Source organism: Lytechinus pictus, chromosome 7 (genome assembly GCF_037042905.1).
Source record: "Lytechinus pictus isolate F3 Inbred chromosome 7, Lp3.0, whole genome shotgun sequence".
NCBI classification, from domain to species: domain Eukaryota; kingdom Metazoa; phylum Echinodermata; class Echinoidea; order Temnopleuroida; family Toxopneustidae; genus Lytechinus; species Lytechinus pictus.
Window position 1 is genome coordinate 18,212,642 of NC_087251.1, and position 24,106 is coordinate 18,236,747.

The 24,106-nt window shown below is 35.2% G+C and overlaps 1 protein-coding gene across 3 annotated transcripts in view; it reads left to right on the plus strand.

Annotated features, from left to right (window-relative positions):
• Window positions 1–24,106, plus strand: part of LOC129264833 (centrosomal protein of 170 kDa protein B-like) — a 55,446-nt gene that overhangs the window by 9,067 nt on the left and 22,273 nt on the right. For 2 of the 3 annotated variants that reach the window (XM_064102127.1, XM_064102128.1), the window contains exons 4-11: window positions 4,667–4,745; window positions 7,526–7,605; window positions 12,314–12,428; window positions 18,003–18,140; window positions 18,390–18,772; window positions 20,286–20,397; window positions 20,886–21,409; window positions 23,252–23,435. In XM_064102127.1, coding sequence (XP_063958197.1) covers window positions 4,667–4,745; window positions 7,526–7,605; window positions 12,314–12,428; window positions 18,003–18,140; window positions 18,390–18,772; window positions 20,286–20,397; window positions 20,886–21,409; window positions 23,252–23,435 — 1,615 coding nt within the window. Of the gene's footprint in view, window positions 1–4,666; window positions 4,746–7,525; window positions 7,606–10,446; window positions 10,507–12,313; window positions 12,429–18,002; window positions 18,141–18,389; window positions 18,773–20,285; window positions 20,398–20,885; window positions 21,410–23,251; window positions 23,436–24,106 lie in introns of all 3 variants that reach the window. The other variant, XM_064102126.1, reaches the window with a different exon arrangement.

Below are 24,106 nucleotides of genomic sequence, written 5' to 3' on the forward strand. Positions count from 1 at the left end.
CTGTATAGACACTGCATAAGCAATTACACCATGGTATAAAATGTTCTATTAGCACTGGCTAATGACCAGAAGGAAGATGGTAATTAATATTGGATTATTAATGAGAACTTGACCTTGGCCGTTTGCATGGCAAATAAGTGGCTCTAAGTCCAAGAACATGTTAGAGATAGCCAACCTCAGCAGGACACAAGACATCATGTCTGGAAATATTAATCACTCAATTACTAGATCATTGATCGTCAGCAGTGTAGGCCTATGCGCTTAGGTGCACTTAATATATTTTTATAACGAAAGAAAATATATCATGGATTTCACTTTGTGATGTACGCTATTAAAACCCCTACTGTTGGTCTAACTTGTATAATTAAGGTGTGGACAAGGGTGTAAAACAATCTCTGATTTTGTTCTATCATTCCAAGAAATGTAGGTGATTTATGAACTAAAATCAAATCATGTGAAGAAAGTATAAATTTGATATTAAGTTTGGAATAATTATAGGGTAGGTTTGAACAACTGTACATTTGATGTAGCCTAGGCCAACAAATATAATGTCTACATATAAATCTAAATCATAAAAAATATGTTCACAAGAAATATTTTTCATTCCAAAGAATGATGTATGAAGGCATAAGGTGTGTAATATTTTGATATGTTGAGAGTTCTTCCTATGAGTTCCTGCAAGCAGGAAATCTCAAGTAGCAGCATGTACTTCCCCTGCTACGGAACCAACCCTGTGCCCTATGAAAACGTCTACATAGACTCTAACCTCTCAAGATATGGTGTCAATACAAGAAGTTCAATTTTTTATTTAAGGTGTGCTGCACATTATCTATGTGTGTTTTCCATGCAGTGATGCAGTCATGTGAATAGTGAGCAGAATGGTCTGAAACTTCACACCATCTCCTTTATTTTGACACCTTTTGAATTTCAATGATTTATCAGAAATGGAAATAATAATCGAAGGCTTTATACTCAACAGCAGATGTATTTGTGATTTTTTTTGTACATGTTGTGATGTACCTTACTTATTTATTCACATTGAGCTTGAATCCCTGCTATTATTATTTCCTTTTTCTTCTTTTTCTTTTTCTTTATTATGCTCCCGCAGACGAAGTCCGGAGGGGGCATTAAGCATTGCCCCTGTCCGTCCTTCCCTCCATCCACCCCCCCCACTTGATTTCCGCGCAATAACTCGAAAAATATTCAATGGATTAAAAAAAATTATGGTGTGTAGGTAGATGACCCCAAAATACAGGCTAAGTTTGAATTCGGAGTCCGCAGGTCAAAGGTCACAGCTCATTAAATATGCAAGTTGGTTTCCGCATGATAACTTATAAAATATTCAACAGATTAAAAAATTTTGGGTATTTAGGTAGATGACAACGAAATACAGGCTAAGTTTGAATTATTAATAGTAGTATTAGTATCATTATAATAAAATATCAGTAGTGATTTGTACAGTATATCTGAAAACCAAACATTTAAACCCCATTGTTTATTGTGCTTTCTGAAATTCTTCATATTTGTAACAAAAAGTTATTATTTGCACACAGGAAAATAAGAACTCATGTCCATCTCTCAATGAAATATCAATCCAGAGACAAATATGAAAATAATGAAATGAAAAGTAGATTATCTTGGACCACACACCAGCTTTTCATTCAGTACTTGGAGGAAATCCCAGTTATCAGTAGGTGATTCCCCCCTCAACGGAACAGGAAGACTTCCTAATACACATCAATCATGACAGTAGGAAAATATAAATCTGGAATTTTGTCAGGAGCCCTATACATGCCATGCAGTTTAACATAAAATGACATTTGGAAGTTCCTATCCCATTTGTAGTGTACTCTTTTATGCTCCTCTTGTGGTGATATAATAAAGTGAAGAATTATTTATTCCCTAATGTTTTTTTTCTTTCATATCCCATAATGGTGTGATTACTCAGTATTGCCAATTCTATTTTATAGGCACACCTCACTGCCCCACATTTCGCCCCCTCTGAAAAGGCTTCGATGAAACTTCAGATCCAATTTGCCACTTCTTTCAAAAACGTGGTTGGCAAATGTGAAATGTGACGATATTGTGCCTGACAGAATATCATTCAATGGCATTCGTCCTCCCAATGCTCTCACGCATGACTAGAAAATGATCCAGTCATCAATAAGGTTTATAGAACTAAGTGTTTCATATTTATGTTTCATAAGTGTGACAAAGGGAGATACGGTTGAGAAGCTGCCATGTATGGTGGGGTTAAAAAGTGAGTTAGGGTGTATTTGTATCTAGCAGTGTATCATTTTAATTCCAACCCGTCTACCTGACTGGATCACACCCGTTTTACAGGGAAGATGGCAGTGGTATGGCTAGTTAGAAGGTATGTACTTGTACAATAATTGTATAGTTTTGTTTATGTTATGAGTGCTTGAAGTATCTGAAACAATCTTCGAATCAGAAATTACATTGCATAAGTACTGGTGACAGAAAAATATTGTTATTTTAGCAATAAGCTTTGAAATTACAATTTATCTCAGAACTGTCTGCATTCTGGATATTAAAGTTACATTATAAATAATCAAACATGTGCACTTTTTTTTTAACTTTTCAATTCATACACTATTTCTTTATTTGTATGCAATCTGCAAGAATTGATATTGGACATAGTATATATGTATGTGCTCAGAACGGTTTCTGACATAGATTGTTTGAGTGAGTCAGTTCAAATTTTAGCAAATCAATAAAAAATTTTGTTAGTAAGGACCAGATCAGCCGTAAGTTGCAAATTTGAAATTAATTTCAAGACCTGTGATTAATTTGCATGTTTCTTGCAACACCATATTTGAAAGGGATATGCATTGTACATGGAGGCATACAGGGTGAATAAAGAAATTTGTAATCCTCTGACTGAAAACCCAGAGTTTCACTCATAGAGCTTTCTTGTTACAATTTGATTTTCCTGTCCTGCACTTTTTATTATAGTAAACCAAATATTACTTTCTTCAACATTAGGACCCTATAGGGTCTACGTATTTTTTTTTTCTTCTACCATTTATGTGCCCCATGGTCCTGTATTATAGTTGTATCCTATAAGAAATCTAAATATTTTGAATACCATAGGTATTTAGCTTGTGTCAAAGCCATGTACAGGTAGTCCACTCATCTGTGACCTGAAGTGACCTTGCTTCCTATTGTCTGTTGAACAGTTGCCTGGACCACACCTTGGTGTGTAATACATGGAGAGTTGTAGGGAAAAGACCTCTCTCTATCTGTCATTTCGACTGTTGACAATGCATTGACTCATACATTATTAATTCATAAACAGTATGTATTGGTACAGTAATGTCAATTTTTTATTTGTCATTTGATAGTAATGTGGGGACCTCCATACATGATTACATGATCAAATGATTTTAGGAAAACTGATAAACAAGACATTGATGTTATACAGTATCAGCTATACATTATAAGCACCAAGGATATTAACCTATATGCAATGCCATTGGGATTAGGACTGTCGACTTGTATGCATTGTAATTCTAGATTTATTTATAGTCATCCAACTGAAACAGATAAATTTTAATAAATTGATAGAAAAATCCTTCCATTAGACAATGCTTCTTGGAAATGTTCCCACAATTCTAACACTAACAGAACTATTGTGTTCAGTTTAATTTGCAAAGAATTTCCTTTTTTTTGGCAACACTTAATCTTTCTATTCACATAAAGCTGAGTGATCGATCAGATACTCGATTTTAAAGGTCAAGTCTACACCAATGAAAAGTTAATTTGAATAAAAAAATAAAAATCAAACAAGAATAATGCTGAAAAATTCATCGAAATCGGATGTAAAAGAAGAAAGTTATGGCATTTCAAAGTTTCGCTAAGTTTCACAAAACGGTTATATGCACGTACTGGTCAGTATGCTAATGAGGAGAGTCAGGAGAATGATGACGTCATCCACTCACTATTTATTTTGTATTTTATTGTATGAAATATGAAATATTCTAAATTTTCTCATTGTCAAGTGAAACAAAGATTAAGCGTTATTTTAATACTATATGGTTCAGTCAAGTCGGCCATAATTGTCAAATCTGTAAAAAATAAATATTGTATTTAAACAATAAAAAAAAAGAAATAGTGAGTGAGGGACATCACCAACTGTCTCATTTGCATGTCACTGAGTTGTGCATATTTATGATTAGTGAAAAATAAGCAAAACTTGAAAATGTCATAACTTTCTAATTTTGCATCCGATTTTGATGAAATTTTCAGCATTATGCTAGTTTGGTTTTGATTTTTCTCTATTTATTCAAATCAATTTTTTTTGTGGTGGACTTGACCTTTAAATATTTAAGCTCTGTGTTATGGAGGCTCCACCAAGTATCCCCGTCCTGCTGCTCTCCTTGCACCCCCCCCCCAATCCCTTCAACATGGGTTGGGGTTGTGTCCACTACTTTCCTATCTTATCCTCCTTTTGCATTCTTCTCTCTTCTCTCTCCCTTATTTTTGTTTCCTGTCCCCTTCTATGTATCTCCTCTTCTCTTCTTTCTTCTGCAGTCCTCTGTCATTCTCTATATGTCCCATATGCAATGTGTATTCCTCTCATTTTTGTTCTTTGTTTATTACTGTCACATATATTTCTTCTGTCTCCCTTCTCTCGTCATTGCAGACGTTCGTGAATGATTCGAGGATTCCAGAGGAGACCTACATCCAGTTGAAGAAAGGCGACTCCATCCGGTTTGGATATGATATCCTTTTTGTTTGTATTAATCACATTCATTACACTGCTGAGTGATGGATAAACCTGTGCCAAGGTGGCTGTATTCTAGACATTACTGCGACATCATTCTTGGTAAATGGTACAAGCATGGAGATATGTCTTTGAATTATGAAATCAGATATTTATTTGCTTCAAATCCGATACAGAATATCTCTAAAACAAACAAATTTTATTTATATAACATAGTGGAAATGGTATGTAACAAACAATATCTTTAGATGCCAAAATCAGATCTAGAACTTTAATAATTGTAAACCACCATGAAAACTTTAATTTTGATTGGCTGCTGAGTGCTGAGCTCTGTTACCATGACTTTAACTATTTTTTGTTCTATTAATGTAATATTTGTACGATCAAAAACACTGAAGCTGACAATTAACATGGGTTCTGCCTTTTATTTGAATCAAATATACATATTTTGGATAAAATAATAAACATATGAGATTGCTGTCAATTAAATTATGCTAACATAAATCAATGCAATTTGTTTTGGAGCAGTAGGAATCTTGAGTAAGAAAACAACAGTAATTCAGTCAGCCAAATTGATATTGATAGTACAGAGACAATTTGTCTTCATTCATAAGCAGGAAAGAATTACTAGTATGTGTATGTGCACAGGAGAACTACATACATGCACGTCTAGTAAATGTATATTAATAATGTGTACATTATTTATGTGTACTTGATCTATCCCATAGTTGCATGTACATGTATGAATTGATGAAAGGAAGACCCAATTACAGAGGACTGATATGAATCAGAAATTTCTCCCAATCAGATAAATTCATTACTTAAATCCCAAATTTGGATCAAGATCATGTTTTCATTCCAAACCACATCCTGGTTATTCAGATCAACGCCATGTTAAATTGTTTACTGTTTTGAAAACTAAAGTAATATATTAATCAAACAGATTTATACTGCATAGTCAGACTGCAGAAACGAAAAGTTATACAACAATGTTTTCTAAACTATCCATGCTATCATTTTGCAATATGGTATGAAAAATGTAAACGCAGGTATTGTTATACATCTGAAGAGATGATCTTTAGAGTGCATAAAGTTGTACATACAAGATAAACTGGTGCATACTGCATACAAATCTTTAGCATACTCTGCACTTCGCTGTAATATTGCATTCTATGTTCTAATTTAACAGAGTACACACCAGTGATGTGAATGATTGCAATAAGATCTATGAGAAATCCCCTGTGGTCAATATAATGAACTACTAGCTAGCCAATACAGATCATTTGATTTCTTTTTTTTTCTCATTGTCATTTTTCCGGCACTCTTCCAATATCCCAGCATCCACCAGACTAGCGGGATGTCTGAGGGCTTTTAATTCTCTCATCATCTTGTTGACTGGCGTCTGAGAGATCGGCTTTCCCATTTGGGGCATTCACACCTGTGTTATTTTTAACAAAAATAACTTTTTTTCGTAAGAGAATTCATAATTTGCCAGTGCGGAAGCAAATTACTTGTATTATCTGCATAAGAAAATTCATGCAGATTGCACTTTTTTTCTCAAAATTATGATGATTTATACCAGGATATTTCTGATGCTGGAGGGATAAATGCAGTGTGAAAGCAAATTATGAGAAAATCTTATCTCATTGGAGGTAGGGAGATGGACCAAGAATATTATGGAAATGAGAATATATTATATTTCATTGTTTGCTTATCATCACTATAGTTTAAGCAGGTGTGAAAGCATGAAATGATTATCAACTTGAACAAGTGCATGAAATCAAGGATACTTTCCCTGACCAGGCGGGTGTGAATACATCTTATTGTCACGCCATAGATGAGTGAGGAGACAAGTTCTCCTGATTGAATTGAGGACCACTGAGGTTGGGCATTCTGGTTCATACGATGAAGATGGGGGAATGGGAGGGGGGTGGGGTATGACTTGGATGAGGGTATGCATGAGAAGCTACCTTCTTAGAGGGGGGGGGGGGGATGGATGATTGGATATGAAGGAAAAATGAATTTGAATGAAAATGATGTAAGACGGAGTAACATGCATGCCCAACTGAAGGGCTGTACTGAGGGAGGAACTTTCTTCTGTGTATAGTTAGGGTTTTTTTCTGGGGGGGGGGGTGTTTGCAGGAAGGAAAGTGGTGTAGAAAAATGTATGCTCCTTTGGTAACCTTTCCAGGATTTTGAGTGATTGTATATATGTGGGGATATCGTAAAATTTGTATTTATAAATCTGTTTAAAAAAATAACAGCAGCATCGTTATCTTGGCAACATGGACAAGGTTACCTTTAACCATGTACATGTAGGTAGTCCTGTAAATGGCTGTTGTTTAAAAGGAAATTGTACAGACGGTTCACAGAAAGATGAGGCAAGACTAGATAAATTAGAAGGGAGGTTAGAAGTCAAGTGGGTAGACTTCAAATCCTCTCTAATTTTGTAATAGATGTCTGTTGTGTGTATCCTATTGTTCTTTTAAGAGCAACTACATGTACTTCACTGCATTAGACCTAATTGCCTTTTTCTCTTGTTTGATGTACTTTGATTCTCTTGTATTCTTACCTCATGATTTTCTTTTACGTTGTTCAATTGATAAAGTTATTCCAATTGTAATTGAATAGATGACAAAAGATATGATCACCTTTCTGACTCTTATTTAAATCATCTTCCAGTTCTACCTTGCTATTCTCTTATATTATGTGGTTGTTTGATTTAAATTATTACTTTGATTGTTGTTGTGATTATTCCTTGACTCACTAGTATCTCACATCCCATAACCTATAGGTTTGACAGTCTACAGCTAGATAATATATCAGTGGTCAAGGACCAAGAAGGCTTTATCAAGCAGGTATGCTTATATTTCATTCAGTTCAATCATATAATTATCTTATATTAAACAGCTAAATGCACAATTGAATACTTTACAAGGAAATTGGATTTGTAAGTAACAATGTGCATGTATCAACAGTACCAACTGTTTTCAAGAAAAACTTGCAAAGAGGCAAACAGCTGCAAATCTCCATAATAAATTTGCAGTATCTTAATATACCCCTTTATTTGTCACAAGTGCAGTGAAGAAATAATGCCACTTTAGCGTCCATGGTCAGCACACTACCAGTGCATTGGAAATGACCTTTGAGCATAGAATAATCATGAATTCAGAAATGAAATAGAGTGCAGCACTCAAATAATGCAGCTTATTCTGGTCCTCGACCTTTCATCCGATCTGTATCTACAAGTCATTAAAGGGGTATTGCAAGACCCGTTGGAAATCATGCATTCAGAAAACAGTTCTTTGATATGTGAGAAATGTTCCTAATTTGGAATTCTCTAAAACAAGATTTTTTTTCTTTCAATTTTTTTTTTAAAGCAGGACGATTATAGGGATATCAGTTCTATGCATTGGAACAGTCAACCCTTCATGATATACCATGGATCCGATCCATGAACGAAAAAAAAATGACATCACTATATACTGTAAAGTACAAATAAATCATATGCTTATTGCATTTATAATGCAATAAACACTTGGGCCTTGTTAATCCTTCATACTCTATATTCTCTGTATCATACGGGTATGTTTGTAAATTGGAGGGTCCTCTAGATAAAAGAGAAAATGGGTTTTAAGAATTCATGCAAATTGTAAACAAAGCATTGAATAGTAATTGAACCAGATGGTGAAACGTTCATCAAATCTCATGGGGTTATCCATAATCATAAAGCAAGGATTAATACAACAGACTCTTTATCATAGAGAATGAACAGCATAACAAGTGCCAGGATGGTACTATTGTATTGTTAATTCATATGTTCTTATCGGCATGGTGTATCAAAATCACATGACAATGTTTAAATAGTTCAGGAAATGTAGTTCAATGAATTTGAGGTGTTTTTTTTCCTCTTCTGTGGTAATACCACAAGTTAAAAAATGATACAACAATGTATGTATCCCATGTCAAATTGATATTGAAATCTATTGCAGTATGTACCAAACACTATTTATTTTCTGCTCTTTATATGCCATTGCTTTAAAAGTTTTTCAATTTTTTGTTTGTTTTTATTTCACTTCATGCTTTTCAATGATAAAAAAGGAATCGTGTAAAGAAAGCCGTCCCTCTGAATTGATATGGATTGGATATGATGATAATGAAGAGGTGTGTCTTGTAAATGTAATGAAAGATTTGAATGTTTTAAACATTTTTATCCAGACTATGTTATTATCAAATTATAGTAACATGAACATTCAGCATTTAAATATTTTTTGTTTATTTTTTTCTGAGTATGAAATTGCCGTATTCCTGCAAAGTCATTCAATTATACTGTGTGATGTGATGGTTATAGCACCCTCTTGTGGTGAAGTGTATTTTTTGTGTGTGTCTATCTTTTGGTGATGCATGTTGCCGTTGTAGAAGTATGGCTGTTGGTGGAAAAGTTTTTATTGCATGATGAAGATTATATATGTACAAGTACTTGTCTATATGATTTAGTTTCAGTGTAACTTGTGTGCTTTACATGTATTTTGCAGTGTTATCGAAGATTGTTTTCAATATGTGAGTAAACTTTCAATGATCAAAATAGGTTTTTTAATCTACATGCTCAAGTGGTCCAGAAGATTTAAATAGTATAAAGTAGAATAATGATAATTGAATGAGAATTCATAATTCAATGTGATCGATTGGATCCACAAGTACACTTTATCATTCCTTTCTGATTCATAACATTTTACAGGAAGGATAATGATATTCTCTAATGTACACATTTAGGAATGGAAATAAAATAAAAAGATCATTTATAGTAACCATTATTAATAAAGCACTAGACCTTTATCCCCTCCTCATTAAAGGTTTATGAAAATAGACTGTGTCCCAGGGTATTTCTGTAAATGAGAAGTGGATTTATTTTGTCAAGATACATGTATATCATTTGTAATATCTGCTAATGAAAATTGATGCCTGTGACCGATCAGGCAGGGTGATATTTCAAAACAGATCTCAGATTTCAGAGATAGTACATTATCCCACAGAGATCAGTCACATCATGGGGTTATCACCAACGGTCCTCCTTCTTCGTCCACAACTTACTATTTCAAATTCTCTTTTACTTTATATATTTCAGTGTTTGATAGATTCAAGATATGAAAGCTGTATAGTTGTTTTGTTCCATGTATAAAATGTTGAATAGAATATCTTCAGTATTTTTCCTTATATATTTCATCAATAATTTTTACTGCTCTACATGTCTGTTTTACAGCTATGAAAACAATAAAAAACAAATTGTTTCAAAAAATCCAAATGTGTTGATGGGTCACTTTACATAAAGAATAAAGGAGATCATCTTTAGGGACACTCTTGTATTTTATCTTACTGTTACATGAAGCTATGACAAAATAATAGAAATGTGCCAAATACATGTATGTATTTATAATGTTTATTTTGATGGTCAGCTGATCTAAAAGTTTTATCTGAAAATATGGGATTACACGGGGATTACATTATTGCAAATGTTATAGGATTCTGAAATTTTCCTTTGCATTTGCTGTCCATGTATATCTGTATTAGACAAGTAAACCATAACTTTGTGACTGGTTGGTATCTTTCAGTTTGGCATACTTTTTTTTGTCAGTAATTTGTATGTCTCATTGTGTGTGTGTGCTGACTCTATCCCCCATCCACCCCCTTTCCCGCAACAGGAAATGAATGATTTGAGGGACTATTATTATGAAGTAGAGGAAGATGAGGAGTATGAGGATGTGAGTCTATTGCCAAGCCTTGCAGCATGTACGTCCTGATATACTAGTATAGCAGCATGCCCCCAGCATGAAACTATTATAGAAGATACTAAGATAGAACTAAAATAGAATGGAAGCAAAGCCAGTATTAATCAATTTTTGTGACCATGAAGATTATTCAAAAGTCGACTGCATTAGTAAATAAAATGATGTCGTATGATGGCAAAACAATTCAGACAATAAGCCCTACTACTGTATTTGTTAAGTGTCCCTGGTGAATATGATGTTTTCTTTTGAAAAAAGAATAAAATTTAATTGATGATAAATGTTCACCTTTATCTTTGTAACTTTAAATAGCATGAACATATTTTATCTGGCCATATCAGCATTCAAACAATAGTTTGAAATCTGCACTTATGATATGATTTGGACATTCCAGTTGTGGGTTTAAAATGTATCTTGTATTTCTTGTTTGTATAAAATGCATGATGTTTTTTAGCTTTGAGTTTATGTGTTTAGATAAATGTAAATAATAGTACAAACAACACATGTACATGTATAGAAAAGAGAGAGTGAGAACTAAGACTGGACTGGATAAAATATGAATAAATCCAAATGAAACCATGATTAGATGTATGTCACTCATGGATAAATCATGTAAAGGTATTACATGCATAGAAATATGATCTACAGCTTTTCATGTAAGTAATATGAATGTAATCCTTTCAAATCCATGATGTGTTATTTTAGATCCTTTAATAGTGTTTGAGAAATTATAATTGGCATTTAATGTTAGTCATATGACTATTACTTTTATCCCCACCCTTGAGAGTTTGTTCTCATGTCTTCACCCTGAATAGATAACACACCTTGTTATACTACTGATTGTCATGTTTCATTCATATATAGCTGTCATGAATTTGATATATGTGAATTGGAAAAGGGATAAAAAGGAGACAATTTGAGAAGAGTCAGGAAAAGACTCCAAGAACATTCCTGAAATTAGCAACTTCTATTATACCATTCCAGCAGTACTTGCCATTCTGGAATACATTTCATTGACAAACCAAACACATTAAAAAGATCTGAAATCTGGCATGTAGATTTATTTAGTTCTCTGTTCGATTTGAGATTATTGCTTTTTGGATATTGGCAAATGACATGAAGACCATGTTGGGTTATAATCATGTTTGGAATATACCTCAGTATCCAGAACTTATTCTCACTCTCTCTTCAAGTTGCTTTTCTCAAATGGATCTTGGTAAGTGTAAGTCATTTGTTTGTTTTGTTTTTATTTGAAGAGCCTTGAAAGGAAGATAACAGCCATAACAACACTTGAGATTCAACAAGTAGTTCATGCATGGATTGATGCTCTTTTGATTTACAGATTTGTATGCTTGTGTATGAGCTTGTATTTTGTTCTAGAAAGTCATTAATTATTAACAAGATACCTGACAAGTTATCTACTTGAAGGCCAGAGATAATAATTTACTTTACCAACAATGAGTTAGATGGAGTACTGCAGTACTTTGATTCATGCAGTGCTCATATGGGAGCTTATGATTTGGTTAATCATATTAAACTTCATAAAATACAGGATGGAACTTGTTTGGAGATTTCCCTGCATGCAACAGCTTGACCTTAACCAGTTATTAACAATTTTGTACCAAGTCAAGGAATCGGTCCACTATAAAAGTCTTATTGATACTTAAAGTGAAGAGAGTTTTGAGTTGATCACTGTGTTTTGTGATCATATTCAGTGTATATGGATATTTTGTTAATGGAGTACTAAATTGTTTTTGTTTTTTTGTTTTGAAAAATGTGTTAGGCGTTCTTGACGAGGCAGAGCCCACCGGATTACAACCAGTCCCTTCGCAGGGCAATGCAGAAGAGAAATGCCAAGGAAAGCAGGAATACATACGGCAAGCAAGCTAGCTTACAAGGTGGGTCCTCTATTACACTCCACATGAATACAAATGTATGAGTAGCCTCTTGTCGAGGCCCTGGCTGCTGCTTCCCGAGCGAAGCGAGGGATTTTCTAATTCGCGAAGCGAATTAGGCCTGGCGCGAGCCAGGGCCTCTTGACATCTGAGCTGAATTATATATTCATGAGGAACGTCTTCCTAATGAATATACATGAGTCATGAGATTACCGGTCACCTAGTAAACCAATGAAATGTCAAAGCTGTTTCGTCCGGGGTTCGGAATACTAGAGTAGTCCACTATTCTGCAGGGGATTCATTTAATTGCGGGACACTAAAGGGGATATAACCAGCAAAATGCTACAAGTGGTGGTACTGCTACTACTAGTACTGGCCGTAACAGACCCATCACCGCCCCGAAACTTGCCGGGAGATGCTGGTCAGCCGCTGGTCAGACTCGAGTCAAGGGGAAGCTCCACTCCAGCATTACCTCACCGCACAGCGGAGATCGATAATCGACGCATAGTGGAATCGCATGAAATATTACATTTTTTCCATATCCTGTGGGTAGATTTACAAAAATATCTCATCCTTTCAGTGCAGATTTAATTTCATCGACTTGCAAATCCTTAAATCGGTCAATATTTAGCATTTTAGAGGCATATTCAATGCTCTTTGATATTTTGTCGTCACTCTTCGCCAAGAATCCACGGGTCGCCATTCAAGATGAGCTCATGAATATTCAATATGACGTCATAGCGGCCCGCGCTCTCAATGGATGATTTTCACCGACCAGTTCTTGGTCGGTATATTGGTAAAAACAATAAAAAACAAAAGAAAGTCGGTGAAATTCGGGTCAGATGTCAAGAGGCCCTGTCTCGCGGCGCTCTGCTTCGCTCTCTCCCTTGCTTATAGCCATGTTTGCTCGGAAAGCAGCCGACAGGGCCTCGACAAGAGGCTAATGTATGAGCTGATATTTCACTGTTCAGATATTCTCCTAATACTCATTCAGGAATTTCTCTAGTTGTTATATTCACAATTTGTGTTTTGTGTGCAGTAAAGGCTATTTCCATGCAATCTTTTGGTGTTGAAGCTCCTTGTTTGGTGACATCCATAACAGAAAGAGATTCAATGCCTTGATCTCTGAAACATGGTTGTAGAAATGCAAGGGATTGATTCTTCAGACTTTTTCAAGCATTTTTTGAAGTATGGCATAAATGATGACAGAGTATATCAACGAGTTGAAGAATAATGTAGTATTAAACTTTGCATTGTAAAATAAAGGTGAAGTATACCAGAAGGTCCATGAGTATACAAAGTCAAAATAATGTATCTCATCAATGATACTACAAGGGGAAGATTGGGCACTTCGATTATTTTTTGAAACGCTCCCAAACGCCCGAAAAATGCTCTTGGGGAAGGACGCCCACTAGCGTTGAGTAAGTAAACTATCACACATCGGCACGCAGCTGTGTATAAAACATGGGGGAAATGAGAGAGGGGACATTGGAGAGGGCTCAAGGGTGGTGCATGGGAATAATTCTACCTTTTATTACCCAGAAACCTCTGAAATATATTCATCTTTAATTTAAGAAAAAAAATTGGATGGAAAAAATTTTTAAATGTAAAAATTGTGTATTCCTTCAACCCTTCACCATTTCTTTCATATGTTTTGTACACAACCATCTCGCGATACGCAAAGGTAAAAAAAGGTTGTTACTTTTTAAACTCTGTAGGGGGGGTTTTCCCGAGCGTTTCATTACCCGGTCTACATGTATGTACTGTCTGATCTCCCCCCTTGTAGTATCTTTGATCTCATATATCAAGCGTTTGTTTTTTAGGTTTCATTTATCATTCTGTTAAAATTACCATAAATATTCCAATCTGTGTTCAAAGGTAAAAGGATTATCAATCGATTCTACTCTTCGGAAAAAAAGACTTGGAATCATATTAACATGCAAATGTATGTAGGATCGGATGTAGAGAGAAACTATTCAATTCAATTGCATTCTAGACACTGTAGAATGTTATATCCAGAATGTATACTGATGGATGATAATCAACAATGACATTTCAAAACTGAAAACTGGAAGGAATCCGATCTGGCATTACGACTCGGCCACATTTCAACTGATCAGGAAACTTTGGTAATTGATTGAGAGGACTCTGATACATAATACATGTAAAGCCACTGATCTTGTGGGTGCCCCTGGATTTCAAGCTACAAACTCTTAGGCTCATCGCAAGTGCCAACAGGAAACAACATTCAACAAAAGACCCCCACTCTCCACAATTTGAACTCTGAACACAAATAACTTCCTGCTTTTTTTTTTCAATCCAGCATATGGGTTAGTGTCTCAGAATGTGGCATTTTCTTCCCCTTCACGGCTGTCAATTAGTCATCTTTCCTTGTTAGTTGAAATAATGTGTCTAGTTATTTTTTAGTCCAAGGATAGTGTAGTGTCTTGGGTTTAAGAACAGGACATTGTGGAGACACGGATGGGAACGTTGTTGTAGAGACACTGGTGAGGGTAAGATTATGGTACTTTAAATTCTTAACATGTGCTTCACTTTATTTTTGTTTAAAAGGATGTATGATTTGGGATATTTTCTGTCATTTTTTTCATTCCAAAACTATAGTTTGTATTAGAAAACCAAGCAATGAATATGGTTTTTACTATGGATGTTGCCCTTAGAAAGTTTATATTCTATTAATACGCATTATCTGATTTAGATAGTAGAGGAGGGAGCAGTGATTTGCTAAGATTTTTTTAGGTGGTCTGTCTATGACAGATCACCTCTTAATTTCGTCAGAGTTTTCTTTATTCATTTATTTCATTTATTATTCATTTATTCGCACCTATGTTTTTCGCCAACTTTTCTCCGAATCGGCTTTGTCAATTTGGCTGAATTTTTTGTCATTTATAGAGTCTATCTTAGAGACGCTCTACTAAGCTTTTCAAGGTCATCTGGTCATGATGACGTCATCTACGCGCCATTTTGTACAATTCTTAATTTGGTCATATCTACATAACGGATAATCAATAGTCAATCATATTTACATCAAATAAACTTTAGGTCAAAGGTCATCTGTCAATGTCATCAAAGGTCATGTAAAGGTCATGACGCGCGCGTCAAAGCAAACAAATTCTCAAAATGGCCTATACAAATTTTTGGGTACGTTTCAGGTCATTTTAAGCATTTCAAAATTTTGCGTGCGTGCACATATGTGCGTGCGTTTTCATGCGTAAGGGCATTACGCAGCATAAATTCGCTGTTTTTTCTATGCGTATCTATCATTGATATAATTCTGATCAAATTGATACCTCGATCAGCTCTCTACGATCATTAATGAGGGAATGAGCACCCATTAAACTTTGCAGCACGCGTGCGCGCGAGCTCTTTCCATAGGCTCTTTATGGGCAAAAACATGCCCATTAAAAATTCACTGTAGCTCTTCAGAATGAACGGGGACCCCCAATTTTTTTTTCATATTTCGATAAGAGTATGAATCATACATATGATTTCATGTCTCATTGGACCCTAACGTATATTATGACGTCATCAAAATGGCGTCGGAAGTCAAAATATCCATTTTGCGTGTTATGATGTCATAATAATTATGCAAATTTTGCTCTAACTTTGTGAATATTGATCAATTTTCGCCCAATTTTGGATATGTTGTAGCTTAGGTCTTACTCTTTCTGAGTTTATCCTTCATTTTTCATTTTAATAAAGGGATCATCCTGAAAAATTGCAAATAAAGGCATGTCATTTTTACTCATTTTGCGTGTAATCTCTATGGGACATGACTTTTTCTCAAAACTAGATTCTACATTCCTCTATTTCGTGAGCCATATCTCCACTTTTTCTTGTCAGTTTTCCCTGAGCTTTTAGTATGTTGTAGCTGAGATTCTAAGCTTTCGTAAGTGTTCCCTCCATTTTTTTATCAGATGCCGGGATCATGCCAGTTTTTCGCTTGCAAAATTGGATTTGTAATTCTCAAATTTGCTTACGTGTAATCTCTATGGGGAATATCGTGGCTGAATGGATAACGCACTTGACTAGCGTCTTTGGGGTCCCAGGTTCGAGTCCTGGGGTGAACAAGATTTTTTTTTTTCTTTTTACCACCTCGTACATGATCCTTTATGACAATTAAAATGTATAAAAGTTAAAATTTAGCAAGATAAAACAGATTATAATTACTTTTTTCATATCACATGTATTGTCATATATTAAAGAGACCTTTTTCACAGTGCTTTATCATCTCCCGTCTTTCACAAGTATTCCATCCATAATGAACATTCCGTTGTCATCATGATCATATTGATCTGCCTGAACATGGTAATAGTGATCATGATGGCGAGAATAAGGACAGACCACCTAATTCGTCCGCATGACGAATTAAAATCTAGTATTTTAATTATTATTATCTTTTTTAGTTTTGTGAAATGAAATTCTGATTTGGATACACATACCATCCCAGTAATTGATTCTATGCGAATAAGTATGGAATTAAAAAAAAGGGTAAACGATGGATAGGCAGGGATATACATGTAGTTTGTTCAGTTAGACAAAATTAGTGAGAGAAGAATGAATCAAACACTTCTATGATACTGCAAATGAAAATGAATTTCAATGAAAATGAATTACATTTATGTTTGTAGTGAAGAATAATAGCGAAAACAAACTATTCAAAGAACATAACTATTTAAATAAACAAGGGAATGTATAGAACAATCTGAAGGCAGATTCATGGGAGTCACCATGAACCTCTTGAGAAGCCTGTTACTTGGGTAATATCATTTAAGTGGATAATTGACAAACTATAGGAGTGTAAGTCAATGGAAAATGTGTGATTCACAAGTGCTAATGACTTAGGAAATGAATCTAAGTGGGAAGGTTGTAATGGAAGTTTTAGAAAGGCTTCTAGAAATGAAGTTTTTTTTTCTAGCCATTTGTCATTTGTTCTTTTATGAAATATGCAATTTATTGTGGAATGTAGAATGAATGTGAATTTAAAGGATGTGAATGAAGTGAATTTGAATTACATGTAAAATTAAAAACTGTATGCATGCATGATGTACTTATAATTGTAAATGACAAGTGCTTCTGAATTCTACAGGACACTGATTTTTTGTCTTTCTTTTAATCTAAATGTGTAAATCACTGTGTAGTTGTCGTATTTGATTATTTGCTGGTCATGTTTATGGTTTATGGTATGAAACTTGTTGCTGTAAGAAATTTTCACTTATTTTGAAAAGGTATATCACAGGTGTATTAAAGGTAAATTCCGGGGCCTTTTGTTTATAATTCTTAAATCAATTCTTGATTGAAATACATGTATGAACAATTCCAAGCTATGGCATTAATTTCTTGCTTCTCAGCCAATTAAAAACAAGGAAAGTTGTCAGATCTTACAACTCGGAGGAAAAATGTTGATGAAACGCTCTCCTGTTGGTTGTTGCTCTGTCAGCCAGTCCATTGGTCGGTCCGCCCTCACATAAAGGCAGGGGTTATTAATCAACTCCAGTAATATTTCTAGTCATTGATGTACTATAGAAATTTGTTTGTTTATTTCTGTTTTTGTGTTAGATCATCGACCAACATCCCATGGTTCTCCCTTGTATGGTCAACCAGCATGGTGGGGTGAAAGTGAAGATCCTTCACCTGATGGTAGTAGTACTTCACCGGACGACCTGAGACCAAGAGCTGATACTTACTCAACTCAAGGTATACATACCAAATATGCCGTTTATTATAATGAAAAATATCATGATGCAACAGCTGTATGATAACACCCCAATGATGATAGAGATTATAAAGATGATGACAGTAAAAGTAAATTAAATTTTCATACATATTTATGGAGAAGATACAGAGAGAATCAACACAATTTTGTCACATTGCCAGTTTAGGGGCAGAATTCTAAGAGTTTCAAGTACCCCATTTCTCCCCAAATTGTTTTCCTTTACTGTGCAGGTTCATCAGACGACAACCACACGCTAGAATCACCGTCCCCTCACGAGCGACCTTCCAGACTTCCTTCCAACGTGCCCGAACGGGACATCCCCGTCGTAATCTACAACCGCTCTGACCGCCGTCCCGTCCATCAAGAGACTCCGCCCCACCCCCAGCCCCAGGCGGAGATAACCCTGATGGCGTCGAGTGAGAAGGCCATCGGCTTCACCATCGACTTTGGGAGCAACGATGATGCTGCCCCGAAGATGGCGAGGCCAGACAGCCTCCAGAACTGCATTCCACAGAATGTGAGGCAGAAGATAGAGAAGAGCACACGTATGATGGAGGAGCTCAAGGCAGAGAGATTGATGAAGAAAAGCCAGGAGGAGGAAGCAGTCATGCAAGTTAGTCAAAATTTATTTTATCTTTAATCTACTTAGAATATTGATGATAAGACAAAACTTTCTTTAATAACACTTACTTTTAAAGGAGAACGAAAAATATGACAGCCACAACATGACAACACTGGAGCTAATGGGATGCTGTTTCATTTGACATGTTAGCCTGGATTCAATTGCTGTGAGAGAAATATGTAATTTATATAAGATTTTATATGATAGATTTAGAACAAAAGAAATTTCCTCCAAATTTGATGTACAGGGTTTTGTCACTCAAGGGGCAATGTGTTAAAGAAGAAGGCCTTTATAGAAAGCAAGTCTTAAGAAAATCCTTATTTCTTTCCATTTTTGGTTTGGAACGGCTAAGCAGAGAATTGAGTTAAGACTCATGCTTCCTTAATGCATTGGAATATTGGGTTGGAGAATTAATCAGTTCAAACCCCTCGAACTTCCAGCACACTTAACAGATTCTAGAGCTGCATAAGGATAATGCTCATCTGTAATCTGAAATCTACCAAAAGATCATCACAAAGAAGGGAAGAACTGTCCCTGCCCAGAATCACTAATAGTATACTTTAGTCCTTGATAATGTAATAAACATGTAATTAAAGACTGATAGACAACTAATATCTTAAACCTATATTTGTTTAAATAGACATGAGGGTAATAGATTCAACTTCCATAGCCTAAGACACACCTGTTCAGCTGTTCCTGTTGGGAGACTAATCCCATTGAAACCCTGCATGTAAGTGTTTATGGGATGAAACCTGACCTGACTTCATTGGCTCCATTGAAGATGATGATGGATTTTACAGAGTGATCCTCTGGGCAGGATCTCCACATTAGCCTTCTGATGCATAACCCCCTCCCCCTTTAACCCTCACTTGAACTTATAGGCCCCCTGTAATACAATTCCTATTGTAAAACATAATTGACTTGCTCAAAGGAAGCAGGGAAAGGGTTAAACTGCTGAACTGGCATGGGGACCTCATGACAACTAGGTTAGGGTGTAAAAAGTTTCATTTGGATATCAGATAAGAGGATAGAGATCAATCGATCTTGATATAGTCATTCAGAGGATAGGCCTTGCAACAGAGAGCATTCATTTCTGGGCCAGTCTTGGATGTTAGTGTGTGTAATCAGTGTTTCTATCTGACTTTGGAGATGAGTATGTTTAGTATGCTGTTTATGAAAAAAGTAAGTAGTCATCTTTTGTTCATCTGTGACTAAGGAATTTGTAATCGCAGATGAGAGATAAAAATAAAGAAAAAAGTGATCTATTCTAATTTATTTTAGTTTCAGGTGTTACATCTTTTGTACATGGATCTCCTTACTAATCCAGAGTGAATGATAAAAAACAGTTCCAGAATGATAGATGATTTAATTTACTTGGAAAAAGTACAGTCTTGTGTGTATAACAACAAACTTCTTTTCTTGTTACTGTTATGATTTCTCACATTTTATATTCAATGATTTATTCGTAAAAAATATTTCCCTTATTATTTTCTTATGATACCAGAGCCCCAGGGCTTCTCCGCTGTCTTCAAGGACAGATGGATGGTCTGGGGTTGGACAAGGAGGACGTAGAACTCCCAAAGGTACACCAGAGACTCCATCACCAGGATATCAAGGTAGCGTTCAAGTTCATTCATTCATATCAAGGATACCACTTTTAAGACTAAAGTTGAAATTCCTACATTTGAACCATATTTTCAACCATAGAAATAGCACTTTTTGACCAAAATTGTTTATTCTGGAGGATTTTTTTTGATAATTTACAATATCACTCTAATAGGTTTCCGTAGCAGATGATTTTGATGGCTAATGTATTCTATAGTTTCTGGCTTACTTTAAACCCTTGTCGCCAAGTAAGGTGTTAAATATGACTTAAATAAGTTCAAATAGGATAATGTCTCCTAGACCTCATATACAGTAGTTTCTTTCAATGTGCATTTTTATGATAGCTGTATGATTCTTTTTGTGTAAGGTGAATGCAAATCTACATTTGGTGTTTTCTTTAAATTATGCTATCAGTAATATCCTTTATTGTAATCATCAGTACTGTTGCTTGGATATTAGAGTAGCCAATCAGCTTGATTTTTCTATTTCATTTGTACAGGAGATGTAAATTTCCAGCAAATGCAGCGCAAGAACAAGAGCTCCAATTGTCTTTCAGAACCTCTCCCTCCAACCAACCTTCGCCAAAGAACTTTTGTCAAGTCCAGTCACAAATCCAAGCCCAACCAGGGCTCGCCAAGCCCAATCACAGCGGTCAGTCCTGGGATAGACACTGAAGAGGACTCCCAGTACCAGGATGATGTGGAAGGTGAGGTGGATGGAGGAGGAGGGGATGACGTCAGTGAGACAGGAACCTACACCATCGAGAGTGACTCCCAGTCCAAGGAAGTCCAGGAGGCCAGGGAGAGGATTGATGAGGAGTTTGGGGTCGAGATCGAGGAAAAGGTACCCAGTGATGATGATACGGACAAGGATGTAGGGGATGAAGAGATGGAGGAGGAGGAGGTGTTTACAGGAAAACAAAATGGTGGAACCAGACTGGATAAAGTAGGACCCGGTTTGAGAGTCAGAGGAGATGGAAGTAGCAGGACAGCAGTTGATAAAATTGATGATATTGAAGGAAAGGTAAGAAAATGTTTCGTTTTCATAGAGAACTCACAGAATAATCAAGCCGAAGTGCGATTGTTGTTGCATATGATAAAAATTTGGAGGTTAATAAGTTGCTTGGATGCTTGATTTTTGTATGCACTATTTGGATTATCATTTATACATGTTTTATTATGTAATTTCAATTGAAATTCTTGATAATCATTAGAAAATATGTATCAGAGATTTTTGTAGGTGCTAGCATTTAGTCGGTTTCCACCATAAATGCATGCCATGAATATAACATCTTAAATCAATTGGCAGAAGTAATAGTGTAGGGTATTTCAAGTTTGGCATGGGAAAGACTTGCTCAAAGAAGAATATTGCACCACCTATCACTCAAATTTCAGCACCCAATCCCAAACCTTGGCAAGCACTGCAATTCTCTAGGATCTGTTACATTTTAGCAAGAAAGGGGGAAGCGAGGGGGAGACAAGATGCTAAGCATTGCTAATTCGCTGTCAAAACAATTTTCAGTGAAAAATTTATGCCGGATTAGAGACCATCAACATATGGAATAAGTAAAATTTGATGAATAGAAATCTAGTTTATAAAATTTAAAGATAAATCATTTCAGTAATTGGTGGTTTATGTAAGATAGGAATTGCTGATCTGTAGACTCTTACAGTGTTCAGTACAAAAAATGTTCAGACTTGATAATTAGGCAAAGATACACTTTGTATGATTGAATGGATTGATGAAATAGTATCAAAATTTCTTTTATTTCTTCATGTTTAAGGGGCAAGATGTGGTCACATTACCACTTATATGCAATTAACAAAGCTCTCGTAATTCTTTTCCATGAAAAAGGGTGTTGGCTAAACCTATATGAATACTAACGAAAATAACATTAATAGTTGGTTTATTCACCATTGAGCTCAAGAGCTCCCCTCTGTGTGAATATACATAGTGGAGTATGTATATGGAACTGTATTAATAATAGTTCCTTTTCAACATTCAAGAGTTATTAAGTAAATAGAATTATCTAATTTCTTTTTTGCAAGAAAAGGAAAATTTATATAATAATTTTTTGTAACAACTATTTGAACTATGAAATGCATGTATATTGAATACTTGAAATATTTCTCTATGTTCTAAATCAGTTGGCATGCATTTGTTCACTTTTTTCATAATCTGCATATTCTATGTGACAGTGAATGTAAATGTGACTTCCATTATATACTGGTATACATACAGTATGCAACCGTCACAATTTTTTTTAGTGTCATATTGTGACATTCTGTGTGAGTGACAAATGGATCCATTTATATCCAGGGGATTTGGGAGCTACTTGTTCAATAGAATGACACTGCTGCCCATGAGATTGATTATACAAGTAAATATTAACCTACCCCCAAAAAAATAAATAAAAGAAAATGTTATATTATTGTGAAAATAGGGCTTCAAGATATTTGCATGTATGTGAGTACATGTACATGATATAATGCTTCTAGATAATTATTTTTTCATTTTTTTGTTGTTATCTAATGTGTCACAAAGTTTGCAGATTATTTTCTGAGGAAAAATGTTGTTAGCTTGAGGCATGAATTGAGCAAGGGTAAATCAGTCCTGGAGCTTTGTTTTATTATTTTTTTAACATGGAATTATTTTTTTAAATGTATGTATATTTTTACAATTTAAGTCATGTCTATGTTGGGTTTTTTTTTCATCAAAAATATAATGTAAACTAAAATGGTATTCTTTCTGATATTTTAAATTGTGAAGTTATAGGACCTTAAAAAACAAAAACAAAGTGGTCTGATGCAAAAGTGCTCCTTGATCACTGGTTCAACTTCCTTGTGCAAACTTTTTCTTATCCAGCATAAAGGTGGACCAGGAACTCCACAGTGGGTTCAGCAGTGGGCTACCATGACCACCAACTCTGCCCTCCCAACAGAGCAGCACCTGCCACCTGACAGGTTAGCATCACCTGACAGACATGGGTCACCTGACCAAATCATCGATGGCTATGAGGCTGAACAATCTTCCAGGATTACTGACAGAGGTAAGGAGTCTCATGAATGATTCAAACTTCCCTTTTAATCATCCCCTCCATAGGAGGGGATCAGATTGTGAGGGGTAAAACCTTATGTGTACATATGTTGACATCTATTGATCTCTCTATTCAGTTTGGATTAAGCCTGAAAGGAAGTATTGGTAAATTTAATTCATTTAAAATAGAAAAATAAATGTGAATAGTAGAAAGAATGAAAAACTAAAAAAAATTGTATTAAATCATCTTTTTAAAGTGTTTTTATACAAAAATGAGGAGGAAATTATTTGATGAAGAGTTCAACGTTCCCCTTTTATTTCTTGTTGCTTTCATTTTTCATTTATTTACATGTTAGTTCATTTAGTAATTAATTCCTTTCATTTCTCTCCTTTTTTCTCTCTTGCCGTTCTCCCTTCTTTGTCTATTTTGTTCATGAATGTTCATGACCTATTGTGTTGAGAGGGAAAGATAATGGGATTGCCCATACCATAATCTGTCTCATTGCCATGGTAATCTTGCAATGTTAGAATGATGTTATGTTTACTCACTCAATCCCACTGGGCCCCTGGTTTGAGAACATCACATATGCATGTGGAATCTGTTCCTGTTTGACAATTACTCATCTTTCTTATCAGATCATGAAAGAAGAAGGAAATGTGCAACCATGAAACCCAACATTGGCA